This window comes from Euprymna scolopes, chromosome 38 (genome assembly GCF_053919585.1).
Source record: "Euprymna scolopes isolate OS-2025 chromosome 38, ASM5391958v1, whole genome shotgun sequence".
NCBI classification, from domain to species: Eukaryota; Metazoa; Mollusca; class Cephalopoda; order Sepiida; family Sepiolidae; genus Euprymna; species Euprymna scolopes.
The window spans coordinates 9,739,992-9,764,714 of NC_136519.1; the positions used below are offsets into that span (position 1 = coordinate 9,739,992).

General features: G+C 37.6%; 1 protein-coding gene across 7 annotated transcripts in view; it reads left to right on the forward strand.

Annotated features, from left to right (window-relative positions):
* The window catches only part of LOC145263069 (uncharacterized), a 531,947-nt gene that overhangs the window by 457,632 nt on the left and 49,592 nt on the right, over nucleotides 1–24,723 (forward strand). The window contains exon 7 of one of the 7 annotated variants that reach the window (XM_080119933.1): nucleotides 1,481–1,816. The exons of the other annotated variants lie outside the window; for them this stretch is intronic. Within the exon in view, the coding sequence (XP_079976059.1) occupies nucleotides 1,481–1,668 (188 nt within the window). The 3' untranslated portion in view covers nucleotides 1,669–1,816. Of the gene's footprint in view, nucleotides 1–1,480; nucleotides 1,817–24,723 lie in introns of those variants that run through there. 7 annotated transcript variants of the gene reach the window in all.

Consider the following 24,723-nt stretch of genomic DNA (forward strand, 5'->3'; position numbering starts at 1 on the left):
GATCATTCTCTGCATAAGTGGCCAAAATTTTCAGTGTGAAAACACAAATCTTTGCAAATCATAAACAAATAAATCCAACAAGATAATTTTATATGTTAGATTAGTGTAATTATATGCTTATCTTTTTTTTTTCCGATATAGTTATCAATTCTGTTCTAAATTTCCAATTCTGATACAATTATTGATTTTGTTCTAAATTCACGATTCCAATACACTTATCAATTCTGTCCTAAATTTTTGATTTCAATACAATTCTTGATTCTGTTCCAGTTTCCTGATTCTGATACAATTACCGATTCTATTCTAAATTAACAATTCTGCTACAATTACCGATTCTGTTTTAAATTAACTGTTCTACTACAATTTTAAATTCTGTTCTAATTGCCTGATTTCGATACAATTCTCAATTCTGGTCTAATTTCTTGATTCCAATATAATTATGGATTCTGTTCTAAATGCCCGATTCCAATACAATTACTGATTCTGTTCTAAATTCCAGATTATGTTCTATATGTTAGATTAGTGTAAATATATGTATCCATCTTTACTCTAGCGTATTCGCAAAAATTGGCAGAGTGAGTTTTCTAGCCTTGGTCTATGAACGTAAACATAAAAGAGGTTAACATAGTCCATTGAGTGCTAGTACATAGCCATTAGCCAATCGTGATTGATATGTGGTAGTGGCCAACACACTGCTATAAAGGACTATTATTTGTTTGTGCAGATCAGTTTGTTCCTGTCTTGCAGACATTATAGTGTGGAGCGCTGAATATAATTATAGAACCAGTGGAGAAGCAGGTTAGAAAAACCCCACTAGCGGTGCTGATTTGTTTTCAGAAGCCACTCAATGATTGGCTGCTTGGAATCAGAGCTACCATATGATTGGCTTGTGCAAGCAAATAGGCACTATTGATGGTTTCTTCAGAATCTCACTTTTCTGATAATTCTCTTCAGTTCTTAACAGTAGCAGACTGATTTGCATCGGAAAGCATCAGCTGTGATGTTTACCACGAACTAAGTTTAAGTTTTACTAATAGCTTAAAATCAATAAATATTTATCATAAATATGAGTCATGGAAAATTGAGCTTTATACAAAAACAAACAAATAAAAACAATTAAAAGAATCGTTTGAGGTATTGGAAAATAGGCACAAATTTTTCCGTTTCTGATACACCAAAAAGTTCCAATTTTATTTTTTATTTCAGATTCTAATCATCCCAACCCTACCATTCCTATGTAAATTTCAATGGATCTTGGCCCCTTTTTTCTAAGTTCAGCATGGGTTTCTAATGCCAACTATAATTTATTTTAGAGGTAATTATTAGTGAAAGTGATATTGATTACTGACTATAGGATTTGTTATAGCAAGTTCAACTTGTTTATAATATACAGGGTGGAATGATAAAATTGTTGCCTAGAAAAAAAACGACATGATTCCATTTCTGTTTGATAAAAACCGGTTTTCTTTTTTTGTTACAGAGCATCTACTAGTTGGTCAGTTGTGTATAAATCCCAAGAGCAATATGAGCCTTCTATCATGTCTGAAAGTGACACAATGCTCAACGAGCAGGATCAGAGATGCGCCACTGTACAACTCATGCTCTGCACCAATCAAAGTTATGACAACAGCAATATTGTCAGCACACTCAAAATGCAAATCAGGGTAACGGGGACGTGCCCAAGGTGATGAAAACAAAGTTTCTAGCCACAGTTATGGTCTTTGGTGTGGCTTCAAGTGAGGGTCACATCATGACACCTCACATCTTCGAAGTTGGTTTGAAAGTCAACACCAAAGTGTATCTGGATGTGTTAAAGAGTGCGGTGATCCCCTGGTGCAATCAGGTGGCTGCTGGCAGATCCTGGGTGTGGCAGCAGGACTTGGTGCCGTCCCACAAATCCAAAGAGATCCCGGCTTGGCTTCAGAAGGAATGCTATGACTTTGTACTCTTTTCTCACTGTCCACCCTCCTCCCCTGACCTAAACCTGTTGGATTACTTTGTTTGGTCATACGTCATGAACATCACCAACATGACCTCCCACAACACCAAAGCCAGCCTGATCGCAGACATTTGCTAAGAATATTCGCTGAGCTCCCGCTGGTGCTTGTGGAAAAGACATGCTTCCAGTTCCGGACCCGTATCAAAGCGGTGATTGAGGCTGAAGGCAGTTACATTGAATAGATGTCAGCTCTACTACTACATAACCAAGTTACCTGAATTGATTTTTTTCAATAAAAGTTTTAAAATAAAGCTGTAGTGTTGTTTTCTTGAGGGCGTAAAAATTTTATTCTTTCACCCTGTAGTAGCTATTCTTACCATGATTGGTAAATCACAATCTTTGCTGATAAGATTATTTCGTTTTTTTTTTTGTTTTAATGTGTGTGAAAGGTGTTAACGTACACATGAATATCAACTGCCTTAGCGTCTTGTAATAGACTTTAATGCTAGTAGTAGTAGTAGTAGTAGTAGTAATAGTAGTAGTAGTAGAAAAATAATATAAAGCAGATCTTGCATTTACTATCGGCAGCCGTTTAACTTTTAGTTTCCTTATTTTGTCCTTTAGTCCTCACATTCCATGCGTGATGTTTCTGACAAAGGGGGAAGAATTGTTGTTTTCAAGGTCGGAATCTATTCATTTAACACTTATCGTTAGTTGATTTTAGAGCTTGAAATAGTAGTATTTCTTTTTCTTTTCTTTTTTTTTAGCTCCTTGCATCAAGTGGCTTCATGGCTTGTCTGGAACGATTTTAATAAAAGGAAGCTATATTATTATCATCATAACTAGCAGCATTCATGAAAATTGGAGAGTTGTATGCTTTATTGTTGCCGTGTTTAAAATTTTTCCATTCTATGGACGCCTGAGGCGAATGTAGACCCCATAATACTATGATATCAATTTTGTTCAAGCTGAAATAAACTCTTTGATTGAAGTAGTTTCAGAATATCTAGTTATGAGACTTTATCATTAAAATCCTTGTAGGAGTTGGTGATATACTTCCATTTTAAGTTCAGTACAAAGATATGATCCATGAAATTATTGTACCATCTTTGGACAGAACAAATACTATACTTTGATCTATTTACTTGCCTCCCTACGAGGGCAAAGTCAGATACAAGGTCGGCTTTAAATGTGAGAGAATCCAGCTTCCTAAACGGAGGAGGCACTCTAGATTGGAACAAAATTAAAAATTGTTGAAGTCTTCCACTGAGGACAGAACAGTCTGTGCCACATCAGAACAGATACTACACATTGAATTATTTATTTGCAAACAATATAAAACTTTTATATTTTAAACAAATTAGACAAAAGGCAATCTGAAAGTGTGGGGAAAATGGGTGTTGTTAACCATCTTTTCTCACCATAACTAAAAAAAAATTCCTATCCTACTCTTAGCTAGAATCATTAATCACGATACTACCACATTTTTCATAATACCACATTTTTCATGATAATACCACATGTTTACTCCAGGAGCTTAAATTTACCAAATCGTTTAAAAAAAAAAAATATTGAAAATAAATAAAAAACGTTTATATAAAATCAGTTCATTTCATTTGTGAGAGAGGGAAAAAATGGGGTTAGTAAGCCAGTGTTTTGAACCAAAAACAAGCAGCAAATGTCTAAATGAAGAGATATAAATAGGGAAGAAAAGAATTATAAAAATAATTACATTTTAAGCATTTTATACGCAAGGCGATATGAAAGTGTGAAAAAATGGATGCCATTGGTCATCTTTTGTCACCAAAACTAAAAAAGTCTATTCTACTCTTAGCTAGAATTATCAATCGCCATAACCCTAACCCGCCATAATACCACATATACTGTAGGGGCTGTCCTACTTAAAATTTCCTAATTGTTTAAAAGTTTTGTTGGAAATAACTATGTTTTTTATGAAATAATTTCATTTAATTTACAATCGAGTGAGAGGGGTGGGGGTGACAACGGAAAAAAATGTGGTTAATAAGCCCTCTTTCCTTGCAACTCTTTCAAAATAATAGACTGGCCACTGTTTTCCGGTTTGTTTTGAACCGAAAATAAGCAGCAAATCTCTAACTGGGGATAAGATCTAAATGGGGAAGAAAAAGAAAAAACAGAGTGGGGAGTTGGGGAGTGAGTGATATCTTTCCAAGATAAATGCAATTTAGGAGAGATCAGGTGCGAAAAGAAAAAATTTTAAATGGTGACGATACGTCTCAATCGAGAATTCTAATTTGGAATTTATTCCTGAGTACATATCGTGTTAAGAAAAGAAAAATGTAATATGCCGCACGTGGAATGGCAAGTTAATCCAAGGTTGTTTGATCAGTATCGTCATGAAATAACCCAAAGTACAATTTGACAAAACAAGAAGAAATGACCGGACATAACCAGACTATACATATGTACTTATATATACGAGGGGCGTGCAATAAGTAATGCCCCTGACCCACTTCCAGTTGTCTGATCTAGCTAAAATTTTGCATGTGCAATGATTCATATCTCTACGGTTTATGTGGCAAATTACAGCTCTGAACTAATTGTGGTTTCCGTTTTACAGGTGTTTGAACTGAGTCAGACGTAAAATGGAGCCTGCTGAATGTCGAGCAGTGATCCGGATTTTGTATTTGAAAGGACGCACACCACAGGAGACTTGATGAAATGAAAGAAACTTATGGTGATAATGCCCCATCATATGACCTTGTAAAACGCTGGCATCGTGAATTCAAACATGGCCGGAAGTCTGTGGAAACAGCTCCCAGACCTGGTCGCCCCTCTGCTGCCATTGATGAGGCATCTGTCCGTCAAGTTGAGGCTGCCATTTTGGAAGATCGGCACATTACTATTCGCCAAATAGCCCAAGATGTCAAGATTAGTACAAGGTCTATTTGCATATGCATAAGGTGTCTGCCAGATGGATTCCCAGGTTGCTCACATCATTCCAGAACCGAGAACGCGCCGAGTGCTCGAGGATGAATTTGGAGATGTGCCAAAAGACTGATTACGCAGGATGAAACCTGGGTCCATCACTATGATCCAGAGACCAAAGCCCAGTCAATGCAGTGGAAGCACTTGGACTCGCCACCTCCCATGTCAAGGGTGCAGCCCTCCACTGGCAAGGTCATGCTCACAGTCTTCTAGGACCAGGACGGAGTAGTGATGACAGATTTCCTGGAAAAGGGTACCACAATTACAGGAGCCTATTATACTTCACTTTTGAGGAAATTAAGGGAAGCTATCAAAATCAAGAGGAGGGGCAAGATCAGCAAAGGTACCCTCCTTCTGCAGGACAATGCTCCGGTCCACAACTTGCGTTTCGCCAGATCAGAAGCACGGGTGTGTGGTTATGAAATCCTACCCCGTCCTCCCTACTCTCCTGATCTTGCACTCTCTGACATTCACCTCTTCCCAGCCATGAAGTTGTTTTTGAAAGGAAAACGTTTCCCAGATCATGCAGCCGTGATTTCTGAAGTCACGTCGTGGTTGGAGGACCAACCTGGGGTGTTCTACAAAAACGGTCTCCAGAGCTACATCAAACGATGGGAGAAATGCATAACTCTGGGTGGTTCCTCTGTAGAAAAAGACTAATAACTGTGCCAAGTTTCGTTGCTCTACTGCTATAGGAAGTGGTCAGGGACATTACTTATTGCACGCCCCTCGTACATCAACTATTCAATAAAATTTAATAAACACAAAACAAAACATAGAATGCAATGTCCCAACGGGTAAAACGAGGCGAATGAAGGAAGTTCACAGATTAACCAATGTCCAAGTCGTTTCTCTCTTTTTCTTTTCTTTATATTATATGAAATAATGTAAAAAAATAGTTTAATATATTAAAGTATTTTGAAATATTTTTATATATAAAATGATATAAAGAAAATATTTTAATATATTAAAATATTTTCTTTATAATATTTTATATACTAAGATAATATTTGATCAATATTTTAATAGTTCTTTAAGGTTCACAGTAACACATCCATTCCTTGGTTTGCGGTAAGCATTTGGGGGGGGGGCTTTTCTGCTATGTTCAATTCATGTGAGTGCGTGGTGAATTTAACAATTTCTTCGCCACAGATTCTGCTGTTCTGCGTCTGCATTCGATGGCATTTTGAATGTGTTTTTTTTAATATTTTCTGCACCGTGTGGTCTGATTTCAAATTACTTGCTCTGTCTCTCTGTCTTTACCTTAAGGAAAGTGAACGAATGCGGAGAGGGAGTATAGGGATAACGATATATGTGACGTGACAATGAGTTTGGATGGGGCTTTTCGTCTGCCTCGCTTCCGCTAGTGTTTAAGTCGTGAGTGTTGATAAATGACTGGCTTTTCACCAAATAAAAATCTAATCAAGGAAGGGAAGGGAGTTCTTATTATCACGCATTTTAGCTAACTCTCGTACCGGTATCAACATTTAATCGCACTTGCGCATAACAATGGGGAGTGGGCATCTTAGATGCTTACTATTGTTGGTGGAAGGGGTCATTAACTCGACTAGCTAAGAGACTAAAAAAACTCACCGTGTCAGACTTCAGCCCGACATGACCAGGAATCGTGTGAACCATGCTCAGGTAGGGAACACATACTTGATTCTTCTTCGTACAGACAAGCTTGCTACTTGTATTCACTTTCTTTCAAAAACCGTTGAATGTAATCTCTTAATAATCATGTTATCTCATCTTTTAAAAGGGGGTGCAGAGTGATAACTTACGCAGGAACATGAACTTGTTTTAGCAGATCATTATAGTAATAATCAAAGACCGCAGAATGTAATCTTTTGGTAATTGGGTTATTCCATCTTTTACAAGGGGTTGCAGGGTGATAATGTACGCACGAACATGAACTTATTTATTTATTTTTTTTATTACATTTCACCCCAAAGAAGGCACATTGCCACTGTGGTGTAGGGGGCTACTATTAGGGGCAGCAGCTACTGGGGCACTATGTTGGAATTTGGGCAGCAAGATGTCGGTTCACGTTACACTTGAATTTCTGCATGTCAGTACAGTTGGAGAAGCAAGGACCTGGAATGGTTCTGGGGAAGAAACTACTGGAGTAGAAAGATCTTTTACATCTAGGGATCTCTACTGTGTGGGCGTGGGATTTAGCTGCCTGTCGGGTTTGTCGAAGGTGTCTACGTCGTGGGGGCACAAGTGTCTGCAGTTCATCAGAGCATTTACCATTAAAATACTTGTAGAACAGGCAGAGGGATGCAACGTTTCGTCGATAGGACAGAGGCTGAAGCTTAGATGCCAGTTCAGGACCTATCAGATTTGCGACTCTCTTTTGAAACTTGTCTAGGAGCGAGAGACTAGCAGCAGATGTACCAGCCCAAATGTGACAACAATACTCCATACATGGACGAATGGTGGCCTTATAGAGGTACAGGATACTTTCAGGTGTCAGTAGTTTTTTAGCACGGTAGAGAGAGCCTACCTTTTTCGCAGCGGCCCTGGCAATGCTTTCAATATAATTGTTCCGACTCATGTTTCCTGTGAACGTTAGGCCAAGCAGTTTGAAAGATGTACTCTCAGACAGGGAGTCACTGGCCATTGCTATTGGTGGCAGAGAAGGTTTCTTGTAATTATTGAAAGAAACCAATTTAGTCTTGGCAGTATTGAATGTGACCATCCATTTATGTCCCCATTCCACTACAGATTGGAGATCATCCTCTAGTGTTTTTACCATTTCTTTAGTTATGTGTTCATTTGTTTTCCTGTCATGCCTGTTATAGAGTATGGTGTCATCAGCATATATACCCATCTCAGAGTCAGTTTTGTCAGGGAGGTCATTAATAAATATTAGGAACAATAGAAGTCCAAGGATAGACCCCTGAGGCACTCCCGCATTTATATCACACTGTTTAGATGTACAACCGCCGAGGACAACCTGGATTTTTCTCTTGTCTAAGAAGGATTTAATTATGTTAAGTATTCTACCAATGATACCGTATGATCTAATTTTCCTGAGGAGACCTTCATGCCATACCCTGTCAAAAGCCTTAGATATATCTAGAGCTACTGCTCTGTTCTCCCCCCGCTTTGTCCAGTGAATGGTATATACGTTCAGAGATTACAGTGAGGATGTCTGCTGTGGACCAGGCTTGTCTAAATCCATATTGTTTGTCAGTCAAAAGTTTAGCATCTGTAAGGTGACGGACTAGAGTAAGGTTAATTATGGTCTCAAATATTTTGGCGAAAAGTGGGAGGAGGCTAATGAGGCGATAATTTGATTGGTCAGTTCTTTCACCAGAATTCTTGAATACTGGTACCACAGAAGCAGTTTTCCAACAGCCCAGGAAGCATGATTCATTAAGGCATTTGTTGTAGAGTTTGGAGAGAACTGGAGCTACTTGTGCTGAGCACTTTTTTAATAGTACAGCTGGGATGAGATCAAGTCCACATGCTTTTTAAGTGTCAAGATTTTTATGATAGCATGTACCTGAGCAGGGGTGATTTGTAGATCGTCTAGCGTGGCATTTGTCCGCAAAGGAAAGTCAGGCAGGAGCTGGTTGGAAGGGTCCAGTGTGGAGTTTGAGGCAAACCGGCTGGCAAGCATATTAGCCTTGTCGGTTGCTAAGCAAACAACCTCGTGATTGTTGGTTAGTGGAGGAATTGTTGATAGCCCATTATTTACTACACTGTTGTAGATTTTCCAGAAGTCACGAGTTCCTAATTTTTGTGCTTTGATGTGTTTTTTAGTGGTTTCAGTAAATTCTCTCTTCGCTGTCACTATTTCTTTCTTAACATTACTTCTAACTCCTATATACTTATGTCTGTTTGAACTGGACTTATGTCGGTTAAATCTGTGGTATGCATGCTGCCTTTGAGCAATGGCAGTTGCGCAAGTAGAAGTAAACCATTGGGGAGAGTGAGGCTTGCTATAAAATTTCCGCATGGGAACATGTGCTTCAATTGCTGTTTTGAACCATTCAGTGGTCTCATTTGCGCACTGTTCGGCAGGAAGAGAAAAAATATTTCCCCATGAGGCATCTCTGATAAGATCTCTGATGGCTTCCCAGTCAGCCTGTTTATAATATCTCGTTGTTTTGAGCACTGGCTCTTCAGTTTTGGGTCTAGAGTTTAGGGCGATTTCGAACATTATCACTGCATGATCAGCGTTCCCAAGTGGGCTGCCAGCATTTGTTATACACTCCTCAGTAACTGTGGTCAGAAACAGATCTAGAATTGATGCGTGTTGTTCTTGCTGGTCAGGGAAATGGGTTGGAAACGTAACCATTTGTGATAGGGAGTGAGATATAGCAAAGCTATGTATTGTGCTGCCTGCTGCATCTGTGTGAGTAGAGAATCCAAGCCAGGTTTTGTGGTGAACATTAAAGTAACTAAATACATGTACTTGTGCGCTAGTGTCGAGGGAGAATGCTGTGTCTATGCTGTCAAAGACTTTGTTTATTATGGTGCAGTCCTGGGTCGAGGGAGAGCGGTAGAGAAAATAAAAATAGCTAATGTTATGTTGTATGTTTAGTCTAAAGCACGTAAAGGCTTCATCGTCCGTTTCTAGGTTTGTTTCTCTAGTCAGGGGGAGGGTGTTACGAATGTAGACTCCAAGTCCGTGCATATGTCTGTCAGTCCTTACGGCAGAGTGGGAGATAGCCAGGCATGTTAAAGTAGTTAGAGAGGATTGAGGAGTGTAGGTTAGTCTCACTTAGTGCTAAGATATCCGGGGTATTTGTTAGGAGAAATGCTTCAACATCAGCTAAATTAGTTCTAAGCCCAAGGAGGAGGCAAGTTGAATTTGTTTGTCCCTAGGCCTGGTTTAAGCTTATTTTTTTTATTATACTGTCATCATGTTTTTGAAGAGTTTCAGTTAGGTAAGTTGGAGCTGAACAAGAGGTTATGCAGGATATCAGACATGCAACACAAGTAGACCATTAGCTGACCTTTCTTCAACTAGGACTGTGGCCTCAGGACAGCCCATCGATGAGGGCAGGGTCCCTTTCCATGTGCGACATGGCACTACAAATATCCCGATATTATACAACTGTTGATGGAGCAGCCGCTCTAAGCGCTACCAAAGAGTTAGGACACCTGTACTACCAGTCGGAAACAGCAGCCAGGAACTGTCAATCCGGTACCCTCAACTCATCAGAAGAAGGTCACCCCAATCTAATTGCACAGGCATGTGTGGTACTCAAGCACTCCCAAGTGCCCAATTTTGAGGGGTGGGATGTGTCAGGAGTGGGGAAACGGCATTCATTGCCCTAGACAAGAAACAAGATCTACCACTAAGTGTTTTGTTGATTCACTGTGATAGTGTCTCTGTGCCTAATAGGCAAAGAAGGAGTATGGAAGTTGGGTGATAGACAGAGCCTATCTACTCCTTAAGCAATTTAGGTTTGCAGACTGGTAATCACCAGCTCTAGGAAGGTTGTCATCCAAGACTGGAGAGGCCTCCCTCCCCTTTGGTTTTAGTTTCAGAGTTTTCCTTCTTCTAGACGGGTGATCTGGGAAGATCTACTGGGTCCATCAGCCTTAAGAGGGTTTGCTCCGCGCCTGGGTCCTAATCCAGGTATTTCTGCGACCCCGCGTGGTTAGTTAATGTTACAGTGTTAGTTTGTAGAGGTTATATATATAATGAATAGTTACACTCCTCAAAGTGATTTAGGGACATGCAATGGAAGCAGTTATGTGAGCAGGCTTGTTAGAAAGGCATTAGTGCGGATTAAGACTTTTACCTTTAGGCTTTTCCATTTTTTTAACTTTATGTTAGTTTAGGTACATGATAACGTTATAGTGTGAGTAGGTATTAGGAATTGAGCTAAGAATTTTGCCCAGTCACTGTATATTTGGAACTTGTCTTAGCAGAATATTATAGGAATAATCAAAGTAGCAGGAGTTCTATAATACTTTTAGTAGAAATTATCATCCCCCCCCTCTCTAAATCTCCAGACAATGAGTGACCTTTGGGTTAATAAGATTTCTTCTTGTAAGAAATAACATTTATTTCTTATTGCATTTTAAGATCTGGACTCCATCAAAATGGCTTCTTTTTCTTTACACGACCTCCCACCATCACTCGTCAGATTTGTTTTTTTTTTCTTTCATTGCAAAGCAAAGAATTGATTTCTTACTGACCGCAAAACGAATGTTGTTAACATTTACAAATACATGTTAAATATTGGTTGCTTCCTGCGTTAAAATTACACATCTCTGTTTTTTTTCTACTTATTTCTTTTTAAAGATTGCAATGAGGAAGAGTACTTGGATTCGGGTCAAATCAACTATCCCGTGGGCGAGTCCGGTATTTCTGACCATAGCGGCACACTTTATTTTTACTCGTATTCACCCGAAACATAAAATTCCCCCCCCCCCCGATGCCGATTTTGGTTATTTGTTTATATATATATATATATATATATATATATATAATGTGCCTAAACCTAAACGTAGATTCCATGAACAAAGCTTCTTTCTTAGAACTGCACGCCTGTGGAATTGTCTTCCGTTTCCTGCTTTCCAGCTGACTACAATATGGTTGTGTTCAAGTCTAAAATAAACAAGTTTTTGATGAGCCGCTCCATATAAGTTAACAAATTTACCGAATTTCCATTACTAACAATTACTATATTGTCCAGTTTTTGCTGTAGACTCTTTAACCCTTATCCTCGAGTGACCTCTTGGCCTTGATAAGTGGTGATGCCTATGTAAAATATATATATATATATATATACACGCACTTCAGAATAAAATTATCCTATAAGAGGTTATAATATTTCAAAAGTATTCTTTGTCCCTATTTACTATGCCTCCCCACGGGACAGTTAGACACCAGGGTCGTTTTTTAACGTGGAGAAAGTATTCTTTGTCTTACATAGAATAATAAAAATCTTTTGATTTGAAATTTAACCATTTCACGTCATAAATTTTTAAATTTATTGAATGACTAAAATTTGATATATATACTCTCCTATAATTTTTTGTGGGTGTTTATTGGTATTCATACTAAAAACCCTTTTTCTATTTATTTAAAAAGAAAATACAACTTTGTTATGTATGGGTCGTGGAATGGCATCCATCTACAAAAGAATTTGCATATTCTTTTAAACATTCATTTTAATTAATTCCCTATTTGAATAAAATAAAATATGCATCAAGTGCGCTTGAAAGTCAAATCACAACGTAATATTAGGAAAATAAACAAATATTTTACTTGTTTGAAATTTATCACAAATATATTTCAGAGGTATACTCCATCTTCAGTATGTTGTTTTGTTTCTTTTTTTCTTTTCTCTCATTGTTTTTTAGTTTCGATTCTCGATGATGGCTCAGGAGTAATTTTTTTTTTTTTTTTTTACTTTTTAAATCATTGCTATATATTGGGTTCAACATAATATAATAATAAATACGAATTGTACATCAATCAAAATATCTTATTTAAGCATATTTTATGACTGGGCAATGCCGGATTGCCTGCTATTATATCTACTCATCCACATACAGTATTGTTTCGCTGTTTCACAGCTCATCAGTACGACTAGACAAGCAACTGCCTCAAACCAGGATTGAAACCCAACCGCCCAAACGACAGTTGGAGCTTTTAACCTTTGCGCTATTTGGCTGCTGCTATGCGGGCAGTAAATTAACAATGTTTTACACTGTCCAAATACCTAAGTTCAATTTGTTTACACAAAGAGCATCGCTTAATATGCTAATGGTAACAACAAATGACAAAAGTCTGTATTCCAAATTCCAAAATTTTGACCATCTTACCGTTTATTCCTTTAAATAAGTTGACGTGCAAAGTTCTTGACAGCACCCGTTTCATAGTACAGAATTATTCATTTAATTATATCAATGAATTTATTCATTAAATTGTGCATGTAAACATATTTTGTTAGTCAACGTCTTGAAATTTGGAATATAGACTTTTGTCATTTATTTGTTTTATGCTCTGTAATTACATTGAGCTTCATAAATTAAAGGATTGGTTCAATCTCTGGTCCCCCCTCGCCAATCTTTCACAAACACCCGGCTAGCTGAAACCACTGTCAATAATTTTTCCCATTCTTTGTCTGTGCCTAAATCAAAACGTAGATTCCATGAACAAAGCTTCTTTCTTAGAAGTGCACACCTGTGGAACTCTCTTCCCTTTGTCTGTTTCCCACCTGACTACACCTTGGATATCTTCAAGTCCAACATAAAATAATTCCTGATGAACTGCCCCCTTAAGTAAGACACTTTATCAAATCTCCAATACTAACGCTTACTATGATACTATCCCATTGATTACTGTACACGCAATAACCCTTATCCTCAAGTGGCTTCCGGGCCTTGATAAGTGGTGACCCCCATGTAAAAAAAAAAATTAAAAGGCGAAATATAATTGAGGTAACATATTTTCACACACACACACACACACATATATATATATATATGATATGCTATAATCATGTTGACACACCGGTTCCGACTAGATTACCGAAGTTAAGCAACGACTAACCTAGTCAGTACCAGATGGGTAACCATTTGGGAATACTAAACGCTGTACAGGATGGTGGGACAGCACTTCTGTCAAAGGAAGAGGTAGCTGTCTCCTTCCCTCTACTAGTCTGTAGGAGACTCTTGGGCAAGGTTGAGAACCCACTTTGGCCCACCCAATCAGGATAATATAAGATCATGAAAGCAAGTGACTAATGTAATAACGGAAGCAATCAGCAATATTTCTGTTCATGGTTTTGTATCTCACTGTGCAGAGTAGAAGATACCTCTTAGTACAATCGTCAGGACAATCGCCCAGTATGGGCACCGCTCGGACAGGAAGAAATTGCTGCCTACTGTCTGTATAACTGCAAAGAAAGCCATGGAAATACATCAAACACTTTTAAGAAACAGCACAAATGGATTTCTGAATGAGCAACAATGAATTCATGAATACCTTGAGGGAGAGAGATGGATGAAGAGTCATAGCCGTCAATGCCTATACCAGGCAAAACATCACTTGAATGACTGAATATATTAGTGGCTTGGCAACCAAGAAAAAAAAAAACTAAGAAGAACTCATCCCAAAGCAGCAAAACTAAAGCTGGCTTGCCAGGGCACTATATATACAAATGTAGGCAAATTTGGGCATATTTTATTGGTTTGAAAATATAGCTTCTTTTTTACCAATTGTCATAAAATTTTTAACCATAGAATAGTATTATAATCTTCAATAAGCCTGCAGAATTTCATGTAGTTTTGTCCCATAGAACCAAAGATATGAGCATTTCAATATTCAATTTGGCTACAAGTATAGATATATCCACACACACACACACACACATATATATATATTTGATCAGAATTTAAGAAATGGAGATTCGTTGGAAAGGTAATGACCTGAATTGTCTAGTGAGCTATGTGATATTTGCCGTTAAGGTCGCACATTAAGGGGATCATCCAGCATCAAAAGCCTATTTTTGGCACTTTTATACAGCCATAAAATGTTTAATTCATAGTCATTTGTTTTCCTAGTTTTGCATATGAATTACAAAATATCTGATATTTCCCCAAAACCTTTGGCCTTGATAGAGGGGAGAGACTAAAACTTGTTGCTATGGTTTCAAATGATCTGAAATAACAGCAAGGGGAGACTTGATTCCAAATATTTTTCATATGTTATATCTTGCTTCTTTGGTTTTTATGCATAAAGTAAATTTCACAATGTTATAAGGATTATTTGATACTGGAGATATTCATAATCATGCCATATTTCCAAAAGAGGCGAGATATAATATTGACCACTCATGCAACTTTTCATTCCAGTTACCACAAAATGTCAATCCACAATCATTATTTTTTATTAATGTATAGACGAATATTTATACTTACTTTTTCCATAAGTGTCTTGCACGTGTTTCGTTGTGCATGCAGCCGATGTTGGCATCACACAAATTATTAGAGACTGGGGAAATATGATAGACATTCACACATAATTTGATAGAATAAAAATGAAAAACGAAAAATTGCTTCATGGGAAGAAAAAACAAATTCCTGAAATTCGAAACCACCTAATTAAAAAATGATATTCGAGGAAATATATCCCCACGTTATATATATATATATATATACACAATGTGTGTGTGTGTGTGTGTAAGGTTTGTGGGAGAGAACCCCATCAAAGTGCTCGATTATAAAAAAGATATCAAAATAAGAGTATAATATTTATTCATATTTGTTATAGAAGATCAGGAAATTATCGGTACCGTCGGTTTCAAATCCAAAACCAAGGGTACCAATATCTGGTCACCTATTTCGGACTCTCTTTATCTTCTGTTTTCATCTGTCTTCCTGGAAAAGTCTCTTCTGAAGAGAGTTCAACATTGTTTTGGATTTAAAACCGACGATACCAATGTTTTTCTTATTTTCAGTAACACACATACACACACACGCATGCACACACACACACACATATATATTACCATTTTATTTACTTAGTTACACATGTTTCGGTTACAAAATCATATCAACGACCCAACGACTTCATCAGAATAATAATATTAATAACCATTTCTGTTAAAGTCTGATGAAGTTACTGGATCGTTGATACGATTTGGTAACCGAAACATGTGTAACTAAGCACATAAAACAGTAATAAAAAAATATATATTTGCTCTGCAATAGTATTGAGCACTTTCTTCAGGTTTTTACTAATTATCATTTTTGCCTATATATATATATAGAGAGAGAGAGAGAGAGTCATCCACATACAGTACTGTTTCGCAGCTCATCAGTGTGGCTGGACTGGACAAGCAACTACCTCAAGCCAGGATCGAAACCCGATCACCCAAACAAGTCGGAGCTTATAACCATTGCGCTATATGGCTGCTACTTCCCGAATGCTCAACCTGATAGGGAGCATTATAGTCGACATAGTAGATTCGAACCTATATATATTTATACAAACATTGATGGCTACATATGTGCATACATGTTTCTGTAATCACGTAATCACCCGTGCTAGGAAGATTACGTCTTCAGGCCATGAACTATCTTCGAAAACGGGTGATTACAGAAACATGTATGCACATATGTAGCCATCAATGTTTGTATAAATAAATTTAATATACCTTCTCTGTTTACTCATTGAGCACTGTTTGGTAGACACATGTTGTTTCATTGGATGTACTTCTAGGAAACTAAACTCTACTGCCATAATAATAATAATATATATATATATATATATATATATATATATATATATATATATATATAGAGAGAGAGAGAGAGGTTCTAATCTACTATTTACAATTATTGGTTTCCATATCGTGTTTAATTTTATAGTAGGTCTATTTTGGAGGACATTGTTGCATATGAACTCTTTCTTCGAGACTACTCTCTGTCATTCTTCTCTGTCTATAATTTTAACTTTATTTCATAAAGATGGTTTCTCTTTCCTTTCTTTATGTGCTTTAAAATTTCCGACTAATCCAAAAAAATAACGGGTTTCTTGTTTAATTGCAAAATGTTGGATATTCCTCCTGTGATTATCTTATGACTTGGACTTGGACTTACATGTGTGGAATGAGTCTGTGCAACCATCTTTGATTTCTTTATTAGTAGTGGCCAATTAATTTGAATAGGCTCTATCAGGATTTCACATTCCTTTGTCTATTAGTCGGGTGTTGATGTACAATCAGGGACTCATCAGAGACACTCAGAGCTTAACCTTGTTTCCTGACTAGGATAATGAACCCTACCTTTTTCTTCCATCCCATGTTTTTTCTCCTTCCCATCTCTCTCAAACTGAAGCAGCCCTGTGGTAATGTGTTCCACAGATATCCGCTACTATCAAGGCTCAAAGGCCACTCAAGAATAAGGGTCAATGAGTCTACGGTGGTCACCGGGACAACAACAGAGTGATCATTAGTGGTTGAAATTGGGTATGATTTGATTATTTAAGGAAACGGCTTAAAAGAACTTGTTTATATTGAACTTGAAGATGGCCATATTGTAGTCAGCCAGAAAGCAGGCCAGCAGAACAGAGTTCCACAGGTGGGCAGTTCTAGAAAAAAAAAAGCTTCATTCATGGAATTTGTGTTTAGATTTAGGCACAGATAGAGAGTGAGGGAAATTGTTGATAGTGGTTGTAGCTAGACGAGTAATGTTTTTGCAAAAGTTTGACAAGAGGGGCGCATAGATTGGAGCTCAGATGAGAACTTGGCATGATAATAACGATAGAGTAGGTTTGCAGCAGTTGTGTATATTTCCTCTACCATCCCCCTCTATCCAAAACTCTATGCTAATCGACTATATTTCTGATAGTATCCCTACAGCACTTTCATCAGATATGGATGCCCAAAGCCATGTATCTGGATAATGTAATGTCGAACACAGTGATTGGCTTGGTTTCTCAAGCTCCTCAAACCAAGCTCATAATAACAAGCACAGCATCTCAATTACCCATTTCCTTACACAGACCATCACATTCTGCCTCTCAGATTGTGAGGACCAGCAAGCTTCAATTCTTGACTTATTCCTGACATGATGCAATGGCTAGAGTACTTGGAAAAATTAAATTGTAAATTGATATTCTCCTGAAGGTTCAAGGTTCAATTCTCAGTGTGGACGACCGAAAAATATGATTGCAAATTAATTAGAACCTCTATCCAGTCATGATTGATGGAACAAGAGCATGCTACCCCCATGAAGTAAATAAAGGGTTCCATACAAAACTCCGTCCAGATTTCCGAGTTCGACTAAAACATTCCCAAGTTCAACAAGAACTGAAGAAGGTCGGAGGTTACGTCAACTGAAACGTTGTGAAAATGCAACACAAGATAAGAACAGTAGTCTGAAGAATCCAAATAATTCAATCAGATCCTTCTTCTATTATATAAAATCTTATCTGTTTAAATGTATGTATGTATGTCTGCCTAAAACTTTCAACAGAGGCGACGGATTTTCATGAGATCGGTATTGTTTTGAAGCTCGACCCTTCAGACAACAAATATCGAAAAATTGGCTAAAATCATTTATTGCTTCACCCTCAACTGGCCACTTTTCTACAGGGAGGGGTCGTTTTTTTTCGTCGATATTTTCGAAACTCATCCCCCTCTTTTCGATTGACTAGCCTTAATTTAAACCTTCGCCACTTCCGGTTTGGCGATGGATGCAACAGCAAAGATGTCACTATTTTTTTACATTCTTTTCCTTCTTTGTGGTACAGGTTCGAGCCTGCCTGTCTACTACCACTTTTTTGCTCAACACACACCTCCAAACACCCGGGCAACGCCAGGCACCCAGGCTAGTCTATTACATAAAGGGCAGTTTCTGTGTTTGTATATTTGTAAAAGTTAAAAACTACAAAAAAAAGACTAACAAAGTTGGTATATTCTTGATTAGCATTGTCCCAAATGAATAATATCTAAAATTTAAAGAAAATTATCAATTCTCTGGAGGTCAAAAAGGGCGAGGTTTTTTTGGGGGTTTTTTTTCAGTGTTATTACAAACTAATTTGTAAAGAAAATGCCGGCTAATTCCATAAGAAATCTATTATATGAAGAATAATTAGTATGTCCAGTCAGAGAGGAATAGGCTGGGTGGAGAAAGATGGTATTGTCGAAAGGCGGTGAAAACGGGAGGAGAAAGAGAAAAATTACATAGAAAGTTTTAATAGAAATATGTTATATTTTGCCCAGCGCGAAGTGGACCTGCTAGTCTTATCCAAGCCATTCTTTGATAACACTACATAAATGTAAATGCTGGAAGATTGTTTTTAACTATAAGAGCTTATTTCCTGCCTTGGGAATTCTCTCCTTGTTTCTTGAACGTACTAACATGTAGAAATTTAAATGTAATTCTATTTTATTCAAAGCATATGATTTTGGGAGGAAGAAAAGAATCTGTTTTTTGCACAGCTGAAAAGAACTCTTCTTACTTCCTCCAAATTTTTATTGGTCTGTCATGCATAAGTTTGAAATAGGCGTATTATTGGTCTGTCATGCATAAGTTTGAGATAGGTGTATTGATGGTCTGTCATGCATAAGTTTGAGATAGGTGTATTGATGGTCTGTTATGCATGTTTGAGATATGTGTATTGTTAATCTGTCATGCATAAGTTTGAGATAAGTATATTGTTGGTCTGTCATGCATAAGTTTAAATAGGTGTATTGTTGGTCTGTCATGCACAAGTTTGAAATAGGTGTATTGTTGGTCTGTCATGCACAAGTTTGAAATAGGTGTATTGTTGGTCTGTCATGCACAAGTTTGAAATAGGTGTATTGTTGGTCTGTCATGCACAAGTTTGAAATAGGTGTATTGTTGGTCTGTCATGCATAAGTATAAAATAAAATTTTCTCAGCAAAACTCATTGAATGTATCTTATAAAATAATCTCATTTTCTTTTATTGTTTTTTTACACCATAGAGTGACGGCTAGCAGTTTCAGACCCCCTACATTTAGATAATAAAAGTCCCATTTTTGAACGCTGAGCTTGTCAGTGATTGATTTATTTTGTGTCGTTCAATCTTCAACCAAACTAATCATCGAAAGTCAAAATAAAAAGATAATAATTGTTTTATTGATTTTGTAATAAAGTGATTGTCACCGTTTTTGTTGCTGTTAAGCGAGTTAAACTTTTGCAAATTGCCCGTGAAAATCGTGCCTCATAAACTGCCTATGAAGATCATGTCTCACAAATTGCCTGAGAAGATTGTGCCTCACAAATTGCCCGTGAAGATTGTGCCCCACAAATTGCCTGTGAAGATCGTGCCCCACAAATTGCCCGTGAAGATCGTGCCCCACAAATTGCCCGTGAAGATCGTGCCCCACAAATTGCCCGTGAAGATCGTGCCCCACAAATTGCCCGTGAAGATCGTGCCCCACAAATTGCCCGTGAAGATCGTGCCCCACAAATTGCCCGTAAAGATCGTGCCCCACAAATTGCCCGTGAAGATCGTGCCTTACAAATTGCCCATGAAGATCGTGCCTCATAAATTGTCCGCTTCACATAAAATCCTTCCTGTTGGCCACAGCTACTTGTACACCGAAAGTAGTAAGTCTCATCAATGGGCATAGGACTCTTCAGGATCTTCTGTGACTCTTTCGCAATGGTTGTGGGCAGTTCTAAAGGCAATCTTAGTTTCAGAGCATCCATTTCATTCAAAAAAATTGAAATAGATTTCTTTGAGCAAATGGCATCAACAGATTCAGGGGTGTACCATGGCTGGCTGTTGCAAGTTTTGGTTTAGAACACACAGCTAAATGTTGCAGAAAAAAACATTGCCATTCTCAATCTGTTGGTTCGCAGTTTCGTGTCTGACATGCCTTTGCTTACCAAATTAAAAGAAATAGGCAGTGGATGATGGATTTTGATATCTACTGCTCCTGGATTTTCATTATCACCGTCTTTACGATGACAATAAAAAGTTGGATTTTAGGGCGAATATATTAGTATTGGAATGGAACCCTTTATTTAATCCACAATGCTAACGTGCTCTTCTTGCATCAGCCATGCCCGGGGAGAAGATCATAGTAATTCACAATTGTATTTTGAGTGTCATCTGCGCTGAGGATGTAACCTTCCAGAAGAGTGTAACTTTACAACAGAATTTTCCAAGTACTTTATCCATTTCACGACAGACCCATGGCATAATGGATAAAATATGCCTTTTTGCATACCGCATTCAGAAGCCTAGATGACCAGAGAATGACGGATCATAATGCTGACTCCTCCTGGATTTTCACAGAACCCTGTGAGCTGATTAGCTCTCACATTACCATGTTGTCACTTTCTTACCCCAGCAAGGAAAGTTGGACTTTATGAGGAGGTGTTGCAGCTGCTGATGAAACATGCTAACATTTGTAAGCGATTTGTTTTATACAATTAATTGAACACAAGTTGCTATTTTGCAGTTTCATACATTTCCCAACGCTAGTATTGCATAAATGGTTGCCACTCTCCTGCCATTGATTTGTGGTTCCATGCCATTGGCACGTCTTGGCTTGCCATATGCAGAGGCAAAGACAACTAGATGACAACCAATTCTGATGTCAAACCTGTCAACTCTATCGAAAGAGAAGTGACCACATGAAGGTTGCGAACATCCATAAGTGAAAACGTTTCTGTGAAATAAACTGAATTCGAACTTGGTACACTCAGGTTGTCGGCTCGTGTCGTTGTCCATTTAGCCATCGTCATCTTCTTGTCATTGTTGAGAAAACCGGACTTCTGCATAGAACTCACGAAGATCGTGCCTCAGGATTGTCTGTTCTGTATGATGTCCACCTTGCTAATCACAAATTTTTGTTAACCTGCAAAATTGTAGGTGTTTATCCCTGCCACAGAGAACAGCAAGGCTCAGCAATTGCATGCAAACTTAGGGAAAATCTATCCCAAAAACACACAACCGAATGATGCAGAAACAACGTTGCTACTCTCCTTCTCTTGATCTGTGGTTCTGTGCAGACACAAAGATTACCAGAAGACAATCGTTCTTGATGCCAAACCTCTCGGCTATGAGTAGCCCTCTCATGAATTGGAATTTCATATAGTATAGCTCTGATACTACCAGGTTGCCAATACCTCAATACCACTGTAAAGAAATGTCAGACTTTACAGGGATTGCTGCTTAGGTTCAATCAGTAACAAAAAGTGATAAATGACAGGGACTGACAACCTGGGTATCTCAAGTTCGAATCCAGTTTGTTGCGCAAAACTCACTTTCACTTTGGATATTGGCAACGTTCTTGTTGTCCCTCCTATGAGTACCCGATGTTTTTCTAGAAAGAATTCTGACTAGAAACTTCCTAAAGAAAAAGGCTTTGAAACCTTTTATGTCAGTTTTTCTTCCCTGCAACCTCTTTCCCACAGAAGAAACGTTGCCAGCCTGTCTCTGCTCCATCGTTATTTCCATGGAAAGTGCTCGACTGAACTCCAATCTATGGTCCTCCCCCCTTGCCAAAAGTTCACAAAATCACTGGACTGGTTACAATCACTATATACAATTTCCCCCACTCTCTATTTGTGCCTAAATCTAAATGCAGATTCCATGAACAAAGCTTCTTTCCTAGAATTAACCGCCTGTAGAACACTGTTCCGCTGGCCTGCTTCTCAGTTGAATACAACATAATCGCCTTCAAATCCAATGCAAACAATTTCTTGTTGAGCCGTCCCCATAAATATTCAAATTCTACCCAATCTACATCATTAACGATTACTATGCTAGCATCTTACATAAATTAACCCTGATCCTCGAATGGCCTTCGGGCCTTAATAAGTGGTGACTCCCAAGTAAAAAAAAAAAAATATCAGGGAAACCAATGCTAACAACAGAATCTTCCAATTCATCATATTTACGTTCACCCGTTTTACATGCTGGCTACATATTAGATGGCATTTAGAAATTGACTTCCAAACTGACTTATCTCTGGCCAGGGCTTTATTTATCCCTATTCTCTTATCCATTCTCAACCCTTATCGAAATGTTTTTTGTTTGTTTTTGCTGAGTCAGTCAAAAACATTAACAACGAGGCTCTTCTGTCATTGAAAGAAAACCTCCTAGTAAGATTTGAACTCCCCTAGAAAGAGTGGGTAACACTCAACCAGGCCTGAGGGAAGATTGTCAAAACACAGTAGAACCTGCACAAGTGAGGCTATGTACAGGACACTCTGTTTCCCTGCAGCGCTAACGTGCAGACCATCGCACACATCCTTACAGAGTGTCCCCTAAGCAAAGCGTGCTCCGACGCAGACTTGAGGAATGCCTTGGATACTGCCCGACGATGAAGCTCGTGATGGAGTGAAACTTTATGATGATATTTGCTCTGTTTTCATTTCCATACACTGCTCGTACAGGTCTGATAGGCTTTCTCTGTTTAGAAATAAACATACTCTATTCACTCCTAACTCTCTCGATCATATTAACAGATGCTCCTTCCTTTTCACCAAGATAACAAAACAAAACTGAGGAATATTTTATCATGTATTTTGTATGATTAAAATATATATAAGGAAAAAGCTTTAAGGAAACAAACAACCCCAACAGTTTCGCTATTCAAATATACTTTCTCATTAACACACATGCTTAATACATCTCTTCAGCCCCTTTTTCATAGAAGAGACGTTGTCAGTCTTTCTTTATTATTATTTTTATGATAGCTGCTCGACTGAGCTCCAATCTCTGGTTTTTCATGTAAAGCATTCACAGTAAAACTCGTCCAACTAGAACCACTGTAAATAATTTATTTTTTTGATAGTTGTCCCTGTTGTATTGTCGGGGGGGGTATATATTATGCATACGTGTGTCTTCTAGTAGTTAGACTGCATGAGAGTGTATATACGTTTGTATATACGTGTCACAGTCATCTATTTGATGCGTGTATATACGTGTGTTCGTTGATGACCGTCTAGCATTGATATCGTCTAATTTAGAGTTCGTTGTGTGTGTAAGTTCGTTTAAATACATTTTATGACGGACAATAATTTACATAAATACTTTTACAACACAAAGGGCGAATAACACTTATTTGGGGTTTCAACATCTGACCAATCGGGAACATATGTTCCCGATTGGCCAATTTTGATTCATTAATTTTGAAAATATTCAATTATTTCTTCAATTCAAAGTAAAATCTATGATGACCCTTTCCATCGTGTAGTCTATCGATACTCAAGGGCTGATTCGAATAATTTCAGATCTTGCATATCTGAATTTCATCTGCATGTGACCTGTATCGCATCCAATATACCGAAATCATAGAGGGTTTTTAGGGGCCATAATATAAGCACAATCTCCCATTTGAAAATTCAAATATTTCAGATTTGCATTAAATTTCATCCATAGTTATTGGACACCAATTAAGCAAGATTCCCTGAATTTTAATTTCTTCTTAAGATCCCTTAAGCTTAAGTCATTTTACATCTCTTCTAGTATCAAAATCCTGTAATAAGGATTCTAGCCATAAAATTTGTTATCATTAGTTCTTGATTTTTAATCTTTGTAAAGAGACATAGAAGTGGGGCCAAACGATTGTTTGGGGAATCAGTTTTTACCAGTCCTGGGACGGGTAATTTTCTAGTCTATATAAATAAAATCGTAGATGCATGTATGTGTGTATTTGTCTGTATAAAAATATTTAATCGATAAACTCTTAAACTATTGGTCACATAACACTGAAATTAACAGGAAATAGTAATCATATACCAAAGATGGTTTATAACGAGTAAAATCTTTGGATGCATACAGAAATATGTTGGCAAGTTGAAATGCAAACTGTTCATTTCAACTTGCCGACATATTTCTATTACTTTTGTGCATGCGCAAATTCATTCATAGCTTGAGGTGGTCTAATTTTAAATCTTTCTTATTTATCTGTCGATTGCTCAAATGGTAGGGAATGTAGCTGGAGTGCTAAATGTTTTGGTTTTGATTGTAGCTGATGGCATTCAAGTCACTTTTGTTTTTATTTTAAAACTTTTTAAATCAGTACTATATACATGAATACCTTTACAAAATAAAGAACGAATAACCCTTATTTGGGGTTCCAACATTTGGCTAATCGGGAACATATCCAGTCCATCTTTGGTTTTGTTTGACGGGAAGCTGCAATAAAAATTCTCCCTCCAAAATGGCAGAGCCTCAGGTTTTATTTTTGGCAACTTTTTATTCCAGAGAAAAGGTCTATATTTCAAGTTTTCAAGATATTGTCCATCTTACTGTTTATTTCTTTCAGCATGTTAAAATGTTCAATTCTTGGCAGCATCTATTTCATAGCACAGAATAATTCATGTGATTGTTATTCCA